Below are 15,478 nucleotides of genomic sequence, written 5' to 3'. Positions count from 1 at the left end.
AATGTGAACAGATTTGAGATTCTGTTAGCAGGGAAGAAGGCTGTCAGGGAGGCAGCTGATTGTGCCTAACACTCACATTCTCAATGATATTCTTTTTTATATCCACCATTTATTTCTTTATCCCGTGGACTGCTTCTGCCTCTGAACAAATAATTCAGATAAAACTTAGGTTTAGTTTAAGCATTGATAACAAAGATTTTGCTGATTCTTGTTCTAATAAAAAAAAAGGTGACCAGCAGAAATATTAACAGGGCAGATTTTGAACTTTATTGCTACTGAGATGTTTATAATAAATCTTTCTTTTAGGAGACACACAGATGTTTAAAAACAAGTGGTCAGTTTGGTCATGAGTTGCAAGAATCCCTCAGATTCCTAAGAATGGTTGCTCAAACCAGTTGTTTGGTGTTATTTACAGGCAAGCAAAGAGATGGTGAATTTTTGTATTTTTTAGCCAATGATACAGCCACATCGATACAGACTAAGTCTTTTTACTTTAACCATGAAATGAGGGAAGGAGAAAGGGGTGTGTGTGTGTGTGTGTGTGTGTGTGTGTGTGTATTGTACATGCATATATATGAACAGGTATTTTATATAAAAAATTCAGACCTACTACTTGTAATATTTGATCCAAATATTACACCTTATTATACCACAATACCTTGTGGAAAACATAAGGTAATTAAGGCAAGAAAAGAAAAGACACCACTATCTTCGTTGCTAGGCAGCATGTACCCTGCTTTAGACAAGAAAATAGAGAGGGTTAAAGCAAAGGATCTAGATCTTATAAAACAGCTTGTTTGGATGCATTTCCTCCCCCTCTTTGCAGATTCCTAGGGTATACCCTCCTAACCAAAGACTAAGAGAAGGATGAGACAGTTATCTTCGGATTTCTGCTAAACAAAACCTTCTTTTGCCTAAATTATTTTGCTAAATTTTTGAAGGCAGCTGGCATAGGAGAAAGAGCATATGATAAAGAGTTAGACACACTTGGGTTTAAGTACCAGGGTTTCACTCTTACTAGCTGTGTGTCCTTGGGCAAATTACTTCCACTTTTTTGAGTCTCAGTGTTCTCATCTGTAAAATGGGTTAGTTATCTGCATCTTCTAGGATTATTGCAAAGATTAAACAAACATGTGTAAGGTAACTAGCAGAATGTCTGGATCACAGTTTCCTTCCTTTCTACTTTTTCTTCCATGGGGCCAGAATGGCCTTATACTTACCATCTAAGTTTGAATCTGATTTCAGCTCCCTACTCTTGAAGTTTTCTAATTCCTAGCAGAAAATTGCTCAATAGTTTTAGCTTTCAAAATTATTTTGCTTTCAGAATTCCAAATGATATTTTCTTAGATCAAAAGATGTAGTGCATTGTTTGTTTGTCCCTGGACTCCTGCTGTTTTTGCCCTGTTAAGTCAACAGATCAATAATTATTTGCTGAGCACCTGCCATGCGCCATGCATTGTGTGGAACACCAGATAGAACAGTTAACAAGACAAGATTTTTGTCAGTGGTGTGTTGGAACTTTTTTTCAAAAGCTGATGGTGTGCACTTTTTCCCAATTCTGTGTCCAATGGCATAATGTTGTTAGCTAGAAACCAGTCATCGGGAGTATTTACACCACAGAAATTGGTAAATGATACAAGTAAGAGCTATTTTCCTCCTTATAGACTCAAAGGTTTTCTAGCACATCTCTTTTTTTAAAAAAAGATTTTATTTATCTATTTGACAGAGATCACAAGTAGGCAAAGAGGTAGGCAGAGAGAGAGGAAGGGAAGCAGGCTCCCCGCTGAGCAGAGAGCCCAATGTGGGGCTCGATCCCAGGACCCTGGGATCATGACCCGGGCTGAAGGCAGAGGCTTTAACCCACTGAGCCACCCAGGTGCCCCATCCTATCACATCTCTTGTTCCTGATCTTTTGGGGTATAAATTCCTGTGAGAGGGACAGTAAGTCAATGAACAAACATATGAAAAACATGGCCATATTTCTTTCTTGCCCAATAACTTCTAGTGGAGTTAAAATTTCCTAGAGGGGCTATATTGCCCAGAGCAGCATTTGCAATCTCTTTTAATTTATGCTATTCTTTAAAAAGTAAAACCGAAGACTGTCAAAGTGATATGCACACATAGTTTTAATGGTTAAGAAATGCTAAAAAGTTTGTGTCAACTACGAAGCAGTTCCTAGGCCTCCCTCCCACCTTTCATCAGAAGCAACCACTTTCTTGTCTCTTTTGCTTTTTATTCTGGTATTTACTCTCTCTCGGTTATCTCTTGATTAATCAATTAATCATTTATTTATTTATTTATTATTGAGAGAGAGAGAGAGAAGGAGAGGGGGAGGAGGGGTAGAGGGAGAAGGAGAGTCCTTTGTGTATTTTTAAAGATTATTTATTTGAGAGTGAAAGAAAGAGAGAGCAAGAGTCTGGGGGGAGGGGCAGAAGGAGAGAGAATCTTAAGCAGACTGTGCTGAGCACCAAGCCTGATGCAGGGCTTAATCTCATGTGTCTGAGTTCTGGGCCTGAGCTGAAACCAGGAGTTGGTTGCTTAACAAGCTGTGCCACCCAGACACCCCATGGAGAAAGAGAATCTTAAGCAGACTCCACTCCCAGCGTGGAGCCTGACACAGGGCTCCATCTCACAACTGTGAGATTATTCATGCATGACCTGAGCTAAATTCAAGAGTTGGATGCTTAAGGGACTGAGCCATGCTGGCACTCCTTGATTAATCAATTTTAGACATTATTTGTTGACTTTCTATTACAGTTGAGGATTTTTAGCTCTTATATACTTCCTTATGTTCCTTCAAACCTTCAATATAGGTATGCCACAATTTTTAGTTAAATTCATATTTGGTATTTTTTGTATTATACCTATCTAAATATCATTGATTGCTGATCCATATGGTATATTACGGTAACAGTTCATTCTGTGTGTAACTTTTGATTTTTACTGGGGTTAACAATTGTCTCATTTTAAAATTTGTTTACATTAACTTGAATTTTGAAGTCTTTCCACACTGTCTGATAAAGCTGTGGAATTTTCACAGAACAATTTTATACATGGCAAAAATCCCTTATCAGTTTCATTTGTTTTTCCTGAAGCTCTCTGTCCTCCTGTTCCAATCTAAATTTATTGCTCTCTAAAGCTTCTGCACAACTGTTATACTAAGATCTCCTTTTTCACTACCCTGGAAGGTCCTTTTCTCTTTTTTTTCTGTGCTGAATCCACTCTTGCATGAATCTTGTGGCTCCCATTATTTTCCCCCAGTTTACTCTTGTTTTGGTGGAGCACACTTTCTAGTGAGAAAGCTACAGGGATGGTGAATTTTCGAAATTTTGCATATCTGAAAGTCATTCTTCTATCTTCACTTTTGGTTGATAGTTTGAGTATAAACATCTAGGTTAAAAAATCATTTTCCCTAAGGCACCTGGCTGGCTGTTGGAAGAGCATGTGACTTTTGATCTCGGGCTTTTAAGTTTGAGCCCCACGTTGGGTGTAGAGATTACTTAAAATCAACCATCAAATAAAATCATTTTCCTTTAGCACTCTGAAGACATGGCACTCTGTCTTATTTCCATTATTGGCATTGACAATTCCAATGCCATTGTTATTCCTGAGTCTTTAATGCAACCTCTTTTCATTCCTCCCCATCTCTTCCAGAGGCTTTTAAGATTGTCTTTATTCTTGATGTTAGGAAATTTCATGATGATGTCTGGGTTCTTGACATATATTATGCAGTATCTATTGTGGGGTCTTTCAATCTCATTCTACCTGGGAAATGTTTGTATATTGTTTATTTGATAATTTCTTCGACAACATTGTCTTTGTTCTCTCTAAAAATACGATTAGTTGTTTATAAGATTGGGTTGATGTTTTAATTGTCTAATTGTTTCTATTGTATCATCCATATTTTTGTTATAAATTACTCTTCCTAAAAGAACCTCTCAATTTTGCATCTTCTTTTACTGATTTTTAATTTTTTTCCCTATAATATTGTTAATTTCCAAGAGTTGGTTCTTGCTGTTTGATTATTCTATTTTGATGGCATCCTGATTTCGTTTTGTAAATATGGTATTTTATCTTATTTCTTAGAAAATATTCATTGTACTTTCTTTGAAATTCTTTTCTGCTGCCTGGGTTTTTCTCCATTTCTAATTTTTCATGCTTCTTTGTTTGGGTCTTTCTATTTCATTTTGGAAGTTTCCTTAATTCTTAATTTCCTTAATTCTCTGGTGATCCTGAATGAAAAGAATGAAGCTCTAAGAGACAGATTTGAAGGTGCATGTACATTGTGTGTTTGTTAACCAGCGGAGAAATTGGCTCAGCTCTTTTTTGTGGCTTGCCTAACTTTTACCTTCCTTTGGATTATGTGTTCCAGCTCCAGAGCTGTTCTGAATCAATTTAACCTGTTTCCAGCAGGGTTTGGCTTTCCTTAATAAAGGTGGGGATGGCAGATGTCTAATCACTCCTTACAAGGACATTCAAAGGGCTGTCCTTCCTTTAAAGTCCTGCCTCACTCCAACTTCTACAGTACTTGGTGCCTCTAATTCCTACGCCTTTGTAGGATTCTCAGGGGGGGAAATCTGCTAGTTGCTTACCAACAATCCCCCTTGGGGGAATGGTGTGGAAGGTTGGTGTTTCTGTTCCTTGTCCTCCTTGTTTGAGAGCGATATTTGAGAGGAAGAGGAGATTGAGGAAAAAAAATCTTGACCTCACTATCTTCAATCAGGAAGTCATGAAGGAAAAAAAAGAAGTTACAAAAAAGTTATTGGTGGATCTAGCAGTTACTTGATTTAGCAAATATTTATTTAGCTCAGATATAGCATGGTTAAGAGCATGGGCTTTGAAGGTAGAGTGCTATACATTTACTTAAGCTCTCTGTATCTTCTTTTCATTATATTAAGTTGGGAGTAATAATAGTGCCTCCCTCATATAGTTGTTGTGAGAATTAAATGAGTTAATACACATAAAGGGCTTGCCTGGCACCTAATAGCTCCTTACAAATGTTTATTATTAGTGGTATTAGTGTTCTTTTTATTATTATTATGGGCTCAGCACTTTGCAGGTGATACCATGGAGAACAAAATAGAAATAAGGTCTTTTCCTCAATGTAGGGGAACGGTTTTACATTTTAGGGTGCTAAGAACATTGGGTCTAAAATTGGGACTTTTAGGGGCACCAAGGTGGCTCAGCTAGTAGGGTGTGCAATTCTTGATCTCGTGGTTGTGAGTTTGGGCCTCATATTGGGTGTAGAGATTACTTACAAATAAGGAAAATCTTAAGATAGAATTAAATAAAATTGGGTTTTTACTTATTGGTCACAAATTCAAGACTGGGATAAGGTACTTGATCACTATTTTTCCAGGATGGTATTATTAGAGTTCTGTGTTCCTCTTCTGAAGTACAAATAATAGCAGCTCTCATGTACTCAGTGCTTACTCTGTGCCTGGTAATTAACATGAATGTTCTCATCAGATCTGTAGATCAAGCCTACAAATTAGGTATTATTATCTCTACTTCATGGATGATGAAACTGAGGCTCAAGGTAACTTTTCCAAGGTTATACAGCTGCTGGCAAGTGACAGAGCAGGGATTCCAATACTGATCTGCTAACAGAACCATTTAACTACATAATAAATTACACTGTATCCCATGTCCAATGCTTTATTCAATGTAATATTGCTAAGCGACTAACACTTTGATTTGAATGGGTTTTTCAGATTGTTTTCCTCTAACCTAGGAAGTACTAGGACTTTATGAGGACCCATGAAAAGAGAACAGTAAATCAGGGGTGCCTGGGTGGCTCAGTCGGTTGGGAGTTTGCCTTTAGCTCAGGTCGTGATCTCCGGGTCCTAGGATCTACCTCCCTGCTCAGCAGGGAGTCTGCTCCTCCCTTTCCCTCTGCCTCTCTCCCCAACTCATGCTTGCTCTCTTTCTCTCTGTCTCAAATAAGTAAATAAAATCTTTTTTTAAAAAAAGAGAGAGAGAACAATGAATCAAAATGGAAGGATTGGGGGGTAGGAAGCCAGTGACAAACTTCCTAATTTAGTCTCAGGATGATTGGGCAAGGATTATCACTTTGTACCTTTAAAATTTGACTTCTGAAGTAAGGTTTTCATACCTATATCCTTTACTTTTGCTGTCTTCCTAATGCTTGTTTTCAGGAAAATGCTACTGGCTACAAATGCATATTGCTAGAACACACATTTGGGATAATTTTTCCAAATGTGGCCTTATTTGCCTAAGCAAAGGAAATCCTCTGGATTTCACAGCAAGCCCAGGGGCCCCTGAAGCTCCTGGAACCCACTGGTTTCTATTAGCTTAAATATATGTGCCTGTCAGGGGCGTGGTTAGGGCTGAAGCATTCCAGGATGGGGCGCCCCAGACACTTGTCAGGAAAGGTTGCCTGCTGCTTACAGTGGCGACACTTTGTACATCATTCTATAAAAACAATAAGGGAATCATTCTATAAAAATAAAGGTATTATATTCCTGAGTATCATATAAAATAGATTGGGTTATTAGCCATCTTTTGGCTAAGTTCAAGGGTTGAGATCATGCATTGTTGGAGGTACCACCTTGAATAAGAGGAATTTGATTACCATCTGGTTTCTTGATCTCTGCACATGCCTGGCTTTTTGTTCAAAAGTGGTGTTGCCATTTTGTCCTTCAAATGATGCTTTCTGACCCAGGTGTGTTTCAGTGTATGTTTCTAAGGACAAAATGTTTTGGAAGCCAGTTTTGTGTCTTGTGAGCACAATAAGTCGGAATTGATGATGGTCAACTTAACAACAGCATGAACCATTAAATTGAACAAATTTGAAAATCACTGCTCCTGACCCAGACCTTGTTTTCTTGGATACCAAACTCCAAGAAGCCTAGGGTAGAAGTAGCTAAATTTGCTGAATAACAAACAATCAATTCTCAATCATTTATTCATAATTCATTCAGTCAGGTTCAGGTCCATGCAGCAGGCAAAACTAATAGATTGAGTCATGAGTGTGATGTCAACAAGGTCATCCGCCTGACAGAAACTCCTGCCAATCCTATCGTGCTTCTTTGGAGTTGTGGTCAGAAGCAGGGACAGAGGGTGTGGAGACGGCCTTTTTTCCCTCATCCCATCTTCTACCTCTTCTTTCATTATTTGCAGCAGCCGCAGCTGGAGACCTTTTGTGACCAATGTTATAGAGTGTGCCTTTGACTTACAGGAAGGGACAATTTCCACTATTGAAGGGTATCGAAGGGCACAGTGGGTGAAACAGCACCACAAACCAGCTGGGACATAAATTCAGGCCCTCACAGTGAGAGTGGGCCCTGCAACAGTTCTTTTGCAACTGAACGCTATGAATTGCTACAGCTACGCCCTTTCCTTTAGCTTCAGGTCCCTCTATTTTCGTGGCTCTGTGTGTGTATGTGTGTGCACTTATGCACATGCACATGTGTAAGGTGTGTGTGTGTGTGTGTGTGCGTGCACACACGTACGTGGGCAGGTGTGCTATGTGGTGGAGGCTAGAGAATCCTGAAAAATAGGCTTCAGGTTTCAGTCGTCTTGGAGATTTGCTGTCAGTCAGCTCTAGCAGGGGTCACTCCAAGAACACAGAAGGCAGCATAGCCTGACTAGCTGAAAATCCTGTGAGATGGGTCAACTCAAAGGTGAGGGTGTTGTTTTTTAATAGTTTCAATCTTTGCTTTTGGCTGTAGGTAGATACAGTCTCTTTCCCAGAAGACTCCGTGCCTTTCAAAACAGAATACTAGCATTTTCTCTGCTTTCAGGGGCTTGCTGCCCTGTGGTTTTTTTTTTTTTTTCTTACACTCATTTGTTTTACTAGTATTGATTTTATACTCGACCTTCCAGCCTTAACTTATTGTCATAACCTACCAAAGCCCCAGAAAACAGTCAGGCTCTCGCAAAATTCCTGAGGACAATTAAATGGAGCATCTGAGAAAGTCAAAAGGGAAAGTTAGTGAAAATGATTTTAGGGACCTCAGTGTGTGTTAGGTGACTAATTGTGGATGCACATGGCACCTGTTCGCCATGCCTCCTTCTATAGTGTGTGTTAAGGCGAATCCGTGGAAAGACATCCCTAGACAAACACTCAGGGAACTGAAATGTTGATTTCTGCCCTGCTCTTAGTTAGCTCTGTTATCTGGGGCAACGTTTTTCACCTGAACCATTGGAAGAATGGAGCTGCTCTTAACAAAAATGGAGAAGATCATTATAGAGGAAGCAGGAAGATTTGAGGTGAAAATCAGGAACTTGATTTTGGGTACATTGAAAACTAGTGTCCATGTAAAGATATCAGAGTAGGTAGTTGACTTATGAGTCTGGAATTTAGCAGTCTGGGCTGGAAGTATAAATCTGAGATTTATAGCATAAATGTGGTATTTAAAGCCATGAGACCAGGGGAGATCCTCAATGGAGTGAGTGTTGCTAGGAAAGAGGACCAAGGACTGAGCTGTTTAACGTTCTCATGTTAAAAGATCAGAGAGATAAAGGGAAAAATAATATATATAGTCCAAACGGAAATGTCTGCAAGCTAAATTTGGTCCTTGTGCTAGACTAAGTGTTGGGAAATTTCATATGAGTTCGCACCTAAAAAAGACTTCAGGTAATGCCTATTTCAAGCAAAAATGCTAAACTAAGAATAGATAACCTGTGTTCTAGTCCTGATTTTATGCCCCAGTCAGTGACCTTGACAGATCATTGAACTACTCTGAGCCTCCCTTTCCTGTCTAAAGAGATAGAGAACTAGACCCGATGATCTCCAACTGTAGACATTTGTGGTTCTAGACATTTTAGAGAGGAAGAAACTGAAGCCCAGGGAGAGGGTATAAATGATTTGCCGAACATTCTGGTATTAGGAAGAGACCACAGGCCACTGTGTCTTCTTCTTCTGTATTGTTTTAACCCACGTATGTGTATTAGAATGCCTGGGGCACTTTAGGAATACTGATTACTAGATCCCAAACCTAAAGCATCTCATTTTGTTTGTCTGCATTGGGTTTGGCATTGGTATTTTTGATACTCCTTGGGTAATTGACAACACACTGCTCTGTCAACAGGGCATGGCATTGTCTTGCTAGCTGCTACTATAATTCTCTGCATCTTGACTTGTCTTTCCAACACGAAAATGATCCATTCAATTTTAAACCCTCTTATTCAGATGAAGGAGGAAGATAGCTTTCTAGTCCTGGTGAAACCAAAGTAGCAAGTATCAGCTTTCTCTGAAGCTCGGTAAAATGGCATGACCATCGCTTTCTTGAACTCCATTCTAGAGGTGAAATGTTATGGAAAACCATGAAGCCATGGCCTGTGGTGGGGGTGGGCAGGGATTGAGGGAGGGATCGTTCCCTACCTTTTTGGAATAGATACAAGTTTGTTCCAAAATCAAATTTACTAGGTCACTAAGCAGTGTGTCAGGGATAGTACACCACATGCTATTGCTTTTACTTTAAATGTATGGCAGGCAGAGTCACGCTATCCATTGTAGAAGCCTTACTGCTTTACGGTGGCTTCTCAACAAAGCTTTGCCTCTTCGGACACCAGCAGGATATAGGGTTTGTTGATTAAAACCCACATCCTCCATGCATTACCACACTTGGCACTGTCTTTAGGGGACTGTATGTGTATGTTTATGTATGTATCATACCGATGCACATTTACATGTATATGTGTGTGGTTGTGTGTTTCAAACTGTATTCTAGTACTCACTTTCTCTGGGGAGCGCATGTCTAGGAGAAGAGCCATTTTGGACTAAGACAGGACACAGACATGGACTGTGGAAACACATTATTTACAGCCTTAACACACTCACCTTCCATTCTAGTAGTGCCAGCAAAATGATTTTATCATGCATAATGCACTGGTAATTAACCTGGTAAATCTCCTTTGCGTGCCTCTTGTCTATTCCATACTTGTTTTTTTAGTGCCCTTTATAACTCTAAATCACTTTCTTAGCTTAGGAGCATAAAAATATATTGTGTATGACTGGTTTGCTCATAAAATTGTCATATTTGATATATTTAAAGATGTGAAGGCCTGGGGGAGAAAAACAGAAAAATTCAGGGGAGAAACCAAGCAAGTCCTCAGAAACAATTGTTTTTTTCCTCTGGGTCTTCATAGCTCTCCTCCACTCAGACGTGCAGCCCATAATAATGAACACAGGCTTGGAATACACTCTGAGATTGCTCTAGGGCGACCAGGGCTCAAGATAATTGTAATTTTTAAAAATATATTTCACCATTGTTTGAAACCATCTATAATTCAATTTACTTTATCACACAAGCCATGAATAATGCCAGCCTGGTTCAGCATTCCAGAAACACGCAGTTCTATGGATTCAGCCAGTTGATAAGGACAGATTCAAATGGAAATGGAATTGCAGCATATGTAATCCTGGACACCAACTGGAAAGAATGGGAACTCTATAGTACTTACACTGTGGAAATGGAAATGGAGCTGCTGCGGTTTGGAGCGACCCCCCCTCCCCGCCATTTGCTTCCCTGGTGGAAGGCCCCCTCAAGCAGATGCACAATGCTGGTTTGCAGAAGGGAAGATATGTCGAGGTAAGGAATAGAAAAATCACTGGTAGTCAGTTTGGCTCAGCTTGGGTTACAAGGGAACCTATTTAAGGGAAGGTGTATTTTAACACTGGAACACTCAAAGAATCAGTCATTTGCATTCCGGGGAGATAAACATCTTGGCATTCCAGGTAGTTATTCTAAAATAATGAAGATGAGAGCTATTTTACAGCCTTGGAAAATCATCTACAATTTAAAAGCCACCCCGACTCATTTTCATAATGATCCCACTTCCAGAGAGGTTACTCTAAGAAGAGGAAGTTGTAAATCTTTTCCTCAGTCTATTGTTGACAATGACCTGTGATCATTTTCCCTGCTAGAAAGATCACCCCTTCTTCCCTTGATGTATACAAAACCTGTCAGTCAGTTTGCATCAGGATATCATTTCTATACTCTATCTTCTCTGAACTCCCACTGAACTAAAAGACTGTACCTCACAGCTTAGCACAAAATTGCTTTTCAATTGTTTCTTGTGTATTGATTGTCTCTCCCCCTCCCAAACATACCGCTCCTTGAGGGCAGGTACCATAGCTAATAATTCTTATGTGCACCTCCCGCCAACCAACACAGTTGGTGTCCAATAAATACTTGCAGTTAGATTGACTGATGGAACTCCTCTAGCTTGAGGAAGAGTGGAAATTCCATCAAATCTCTAAGAGCCAGAGGGGAACTTTGGAAGGATCCATATTATTCCTGTGTGAGTGTACACCACACCCTTCTAAAACCAAATGCATCTGTTTGAAATGGACTTCAGTTTCTAGTTTGCTTGAGCGTGACATACCCTACTACCCTGATGTTAGTGTCATCATATATTTCCTTCTGAAATCTTAGTAATCCATCCAAATGTTTAGGTTTCCTAGAGGGTAATTTACATCTCAGCGAAACCCTAATTATCAAAACCAGACTCACACTTGAAGGACAAGTGCTATGTTTTTCATCTATAATGCATTTAAAATGTCTTTTTTATTTTATGAAGGTGACATAATACCCTTCATAGGTGAGATAACCTATTTATTCTCAAAAATTCGATTGCGATCCACCTTAAATTAAGGTACTCAAAATTTTCCATTCATGGACTTTTTCCTCCAAAGCAACACCCGGGTCACCCTTAATTCATGTGATTTGTTATTGTCACAGTGGTGAGTGGTTTTATTTCAGAACAGTGAAATTGCTTTCTGTGTCCATAAAGTCAACAAGACATAGTGTGCTGTAGAAAAATGGAATTAAGTTAGGTAGATGTGGCTTGATTTTAGACTCACCAGAAAGCACGAGGTGCTGCTTCATGGTGCCCTTTATTTACAGCTTCTCTCTGGTAATGCCATTTTTCCTCTTGCTCTCTATAGGCATTGACCATGTCTTTGTGTGATGGTCTGACTTGCTTTGCTTATAGCCCTGCTATTAATGGATTTGCTTACTCTATATGGTACATTTTTTTTATATAAACATAAAAGGCCATAATAGCCTTGTTAGTATTTATTTCCAGGAAGTCATGTTTCAGTACGATTTTTTCATTACATGACCCACTGATTTTCAGTTTTCCATAGCGGTTTACTGTCCCTACTGGCCCCATTTTGAGTGAAGTGTTTTCACGATGCCAGGAATAACTTCCTCAGCTGTGTTGTCGGTGCTGTTGCCTGTGAGTAAATATGGCTTGCCCCATTATTGTGAAATAAGAGAACTAGTACTTTAGGGTCCATGTATTCCCTGTCTGTGCTCCCTTTTCCACTGGCAGTCTCCATTACCCACCTCTTTCCTCAAACGGTATGGCTAGTACAAAATAAAATTGGGATATTTTAACCAGTTCCAAGAATTAGTCAGACTTTGGCAAGAATCCAGCAGTTGGGAATATGGTCCTAGTTCCCAGGATTGTAGTGAGGATTATTAAATAAACTGAAGTATGTAAAACACCTAGAATAATACCTGACTCAGAGGAGGCACTCTGAGTGGTAAAGTCCTACGTCCTGCCCAAACACATGGGATTCTCCCACTGATTGCTGGGAGCCCAGAACCCTCACTTTGACACTCATACCTTTTGCCATGTGTATTATACTCCGGATTCACACTGTCCTTCTTCCTTGGACAAAAGCTATCCTAGCTAATCATCAACGTCATCATTATCAACATGTCTTTGTCTTTCTCCCTCAGATCCCATAAAAAGTGACCAACTACTCTGATGAATGAATTCAGGATCGGGGCATAAATGGCATGGCTGAAGATGGCTTAATAGGATGCTCCTTTTTCATAATCTTGGCATTTTTTAAATCTATTTTTTATTTATTTTCAGCATAATAGTATTCATTATTTTTGCACCACACCCAGTGCTCCATGCAATCCGTGCCCTCTATAATACCCACCACCTGGTACCACGACCTCCCACCCCCCGCCCCTTCAAAACCCTCAGATTGGTTTTCAGAGTCCATAGTCTCTCATGGTTCACCTCCCCTTCCAATTTCCCCCAACTCCCTTCTCCTCTCTATCTCCCCATGTCCTTCATGCTATTTGTTATGCTCCACAAATAAGTGAAACCATATGATAATTGACTCTCTCTGCTTGACTTATTTCACTCAGCATAATCTCTTCCAGTCCCGTCCATGTTGCTACAAAAGTTGGGTATTCGTCCTTTCTGATGGAGGCATAATACTCCATAGTGTATATGAACCACATCTTCCTTATCCATTCGTCCGTTGAAGGGCATCTTGGTTCTTTCCACAGTTTGGCGACCGTGGCCATTGCTGCTATAAACATTGGGGTACAGATGGCCCTTCTTTTCACGACATCTGTATCTTTGGGGTAAATACCCAGTAGTAAAATAGCATAGGGAATTTTTCATAGGGAATTTCATAGGGAAGTTCTATTTTTAATTTCTTGAGGAATCTCCACACTGTTCTCCAAAGAGGCTGCACCAACTTGCATTCCCACCAACAGTGGAAGAGGGTTCCCCTTTCTCCACATCCCCTCCAACACATGTTGTTTCCTGTCTTGCTAATTTTGGCCATTCTAACTGGTGTAAGGTGATATCTCAATGTGGTTTTAATTTGAATCTCCCTTATGGCTAGTGATGATGAACATTTTTTCATGTGTCGGATAGCCATTTGTATGTCTTCATTGGAGAAGTGTCTGTTCATATATTCTGCCCATTTTTTGATATGATTGTCTGTTTTGTGTGTGTTGAGTTTGAGGAGTTCTTTATAGATCCTGGATATCAACCTTTTGTCTGTACTGTCATTTGCAAATATCTTCTCCCATTCCGTGAGTTGCCTCTTTGTTTTCTTGACTGTTTCCTTTGCTGTGCAGAAGCTTTTGATTTTGATGAAGTCCCAAATGTTCATTTTCGCTTTTGTTTCCTTTGCCTTTGGAGATATATCTTGAAAGAAGTTGCTGTGGCTGATATCGAAGAGATTACTGCCTATGTTCTCCTCTAGGATTCTGATGGATTCCTGTCTCACATTGAGGTCTTTTATCCATTTTGAGTTTATCTTTGTGTATGGTGTAAGAGAATGGTCCAGTTTCATTCTTCTACATATAGCTGCCCAGTTTTCCCAGCACCATTTATTGAAGAGACTGTCTTTTTTCCACTGTATATTTTTTCCTGTTTTGTCGAAGATTATTTGACCATAGAGTTAAGGGTCCATATCTGGGCTCTCTACTCTGTTACACTGGTCTATGTGTCTGTTTTTATGCCAGTACCATGCTGTCTTGGTGATCACAGCTTTGTAGTAAAGCTTGAAATCAGGTAACGTGATGCCCCCCGTTTTATTTTTGTTTTTCAACATTTCCTTAGCGATTTGGGGTCTCTTCTGATTCTATACAAATTTTTGGATTATTTGCTCCAGCTCTTTGAAGAATACCGGTGGAATTTTGATCAGAATAGCATTAAAAGTATAGATTGCTCTAGGGAGTATAGACATTTTAACAATATTTATTCTTCCGATCCAAGAGCATGGAATGGTCTTCCATCTTTTTGTGTCTTCTTCAATTTCTTTCATGAGTGTTCTGTAGTTCCTCGAGTACAGATCCTTTACCTCTTTGGTTAGGTTTATTCCCAGGTATCTTATGGTTCTTGGTACTATAGTAAATGGAATCGATTCTCTAATTTCCCTTTCTGTATTTTCATTGTTAGTGTATAAGAAAGCCACTGATTTCTATACATTGACTTTGTATTCTGCCACGTTGCTGAATTGTTGTATGAGTTCTAGTAGTTTGGGGGTGGAGTCTTTTGGGTTTTCCATATAAAGAATCATGTCATCTGCAAAGAGAGAGAGTTTGACTTCTTCATTACCAATTTGGATACCTTTTATTTCTCTTTGTTGTCTGATTGCTGTTGCTAGGACTTCTAATACTATGTTGAACAAGAGTGGTGAGAGTGGGCATCCTTGTCGTGTTCCTGATCTCAATGGGAAGGACGCAAGCTTTTTCCCATTGAGGATGATATTTGCTGTGGGTCTTTCATAGATAGATTTGATGAAGTTCAGGAATGTTCCCTCTATCCCTATACTTTGAAGTGTTTTAATCAGGAACAGATGCGGGATTTTGTCAAATGCTTTTTTTGCATCAATTGAGAGAACCATGTGGTTCTTCTCTCTTCTCTTATTAATTTGTTCCATCACATTGATTGATTTGCGAATGTTGAACCATCCTTGTAGCCCTGGGATGAATCCCACCTGGTCATGGTGGATAATCTTTTTAATGTGCTGTTGGATCCTGTTTGCTAGGATCTTGTTGAGAGTCTTAGCATCCATATTCATCAGTGATATTGGTCTGAAATTCTCCTTTTTGTTAGGGTCTTTGCCTGGTTTGGGGATCAGGGTAATGCTGGCTTCATAGAAAGAGTTTGGAAGTTTTCCTTCTGCTTCAATTTTTTGAAACAGCTTCAGGAGAATAGGTGTTATTTCTTCTTTGAAAGT

General features: G+C 39.5%; 1 protein-coding gene across 1 annotated transcript in view; it reads left to right on the top strand.

Moving 5' to 3' along the window:
* Positions 1 to 15,478, top strand: part of GUCY2F (guanylate cyclase 2F, retinal) — a 96,030-nt gene that overhangs the window by 11,537 nt on the left and 69,015 nt on the right. The window contains 4 exon segments of the mRNA XM_032329717.1: positions 10,197 to 10,485; positions 10,487 to 10,559; positions 11,932 to 11,967; positions 11,970 to 11,997. Coding sequence (XP_032185608.1) covers positions 10,197 to 10,485; positions 10,487 to 10,559; positions 11,932 to 11,967; positions 11,970 to 11,997 — 426 coding nt within the window.

Source organism: Mustela erminea, chromosome X, assembly GCF_009829155.1.
Source record: "Mustela erminea isolate mMusErm1 chromosome X, mMusErm1.Pri, whole genome shotgun sequence".
Classification (NCBI taxonomy): Eukaryota; Metazoa; Chordata; class Mammalia; order Carnivora; family Mustelidae; genus Mustela; species Mustela erminea.
The sequence above is the reverse complement of the archived record's forward strand: the minus strand, read 5'-3'. Positions and strand labels throughout refer to the sequence as shown.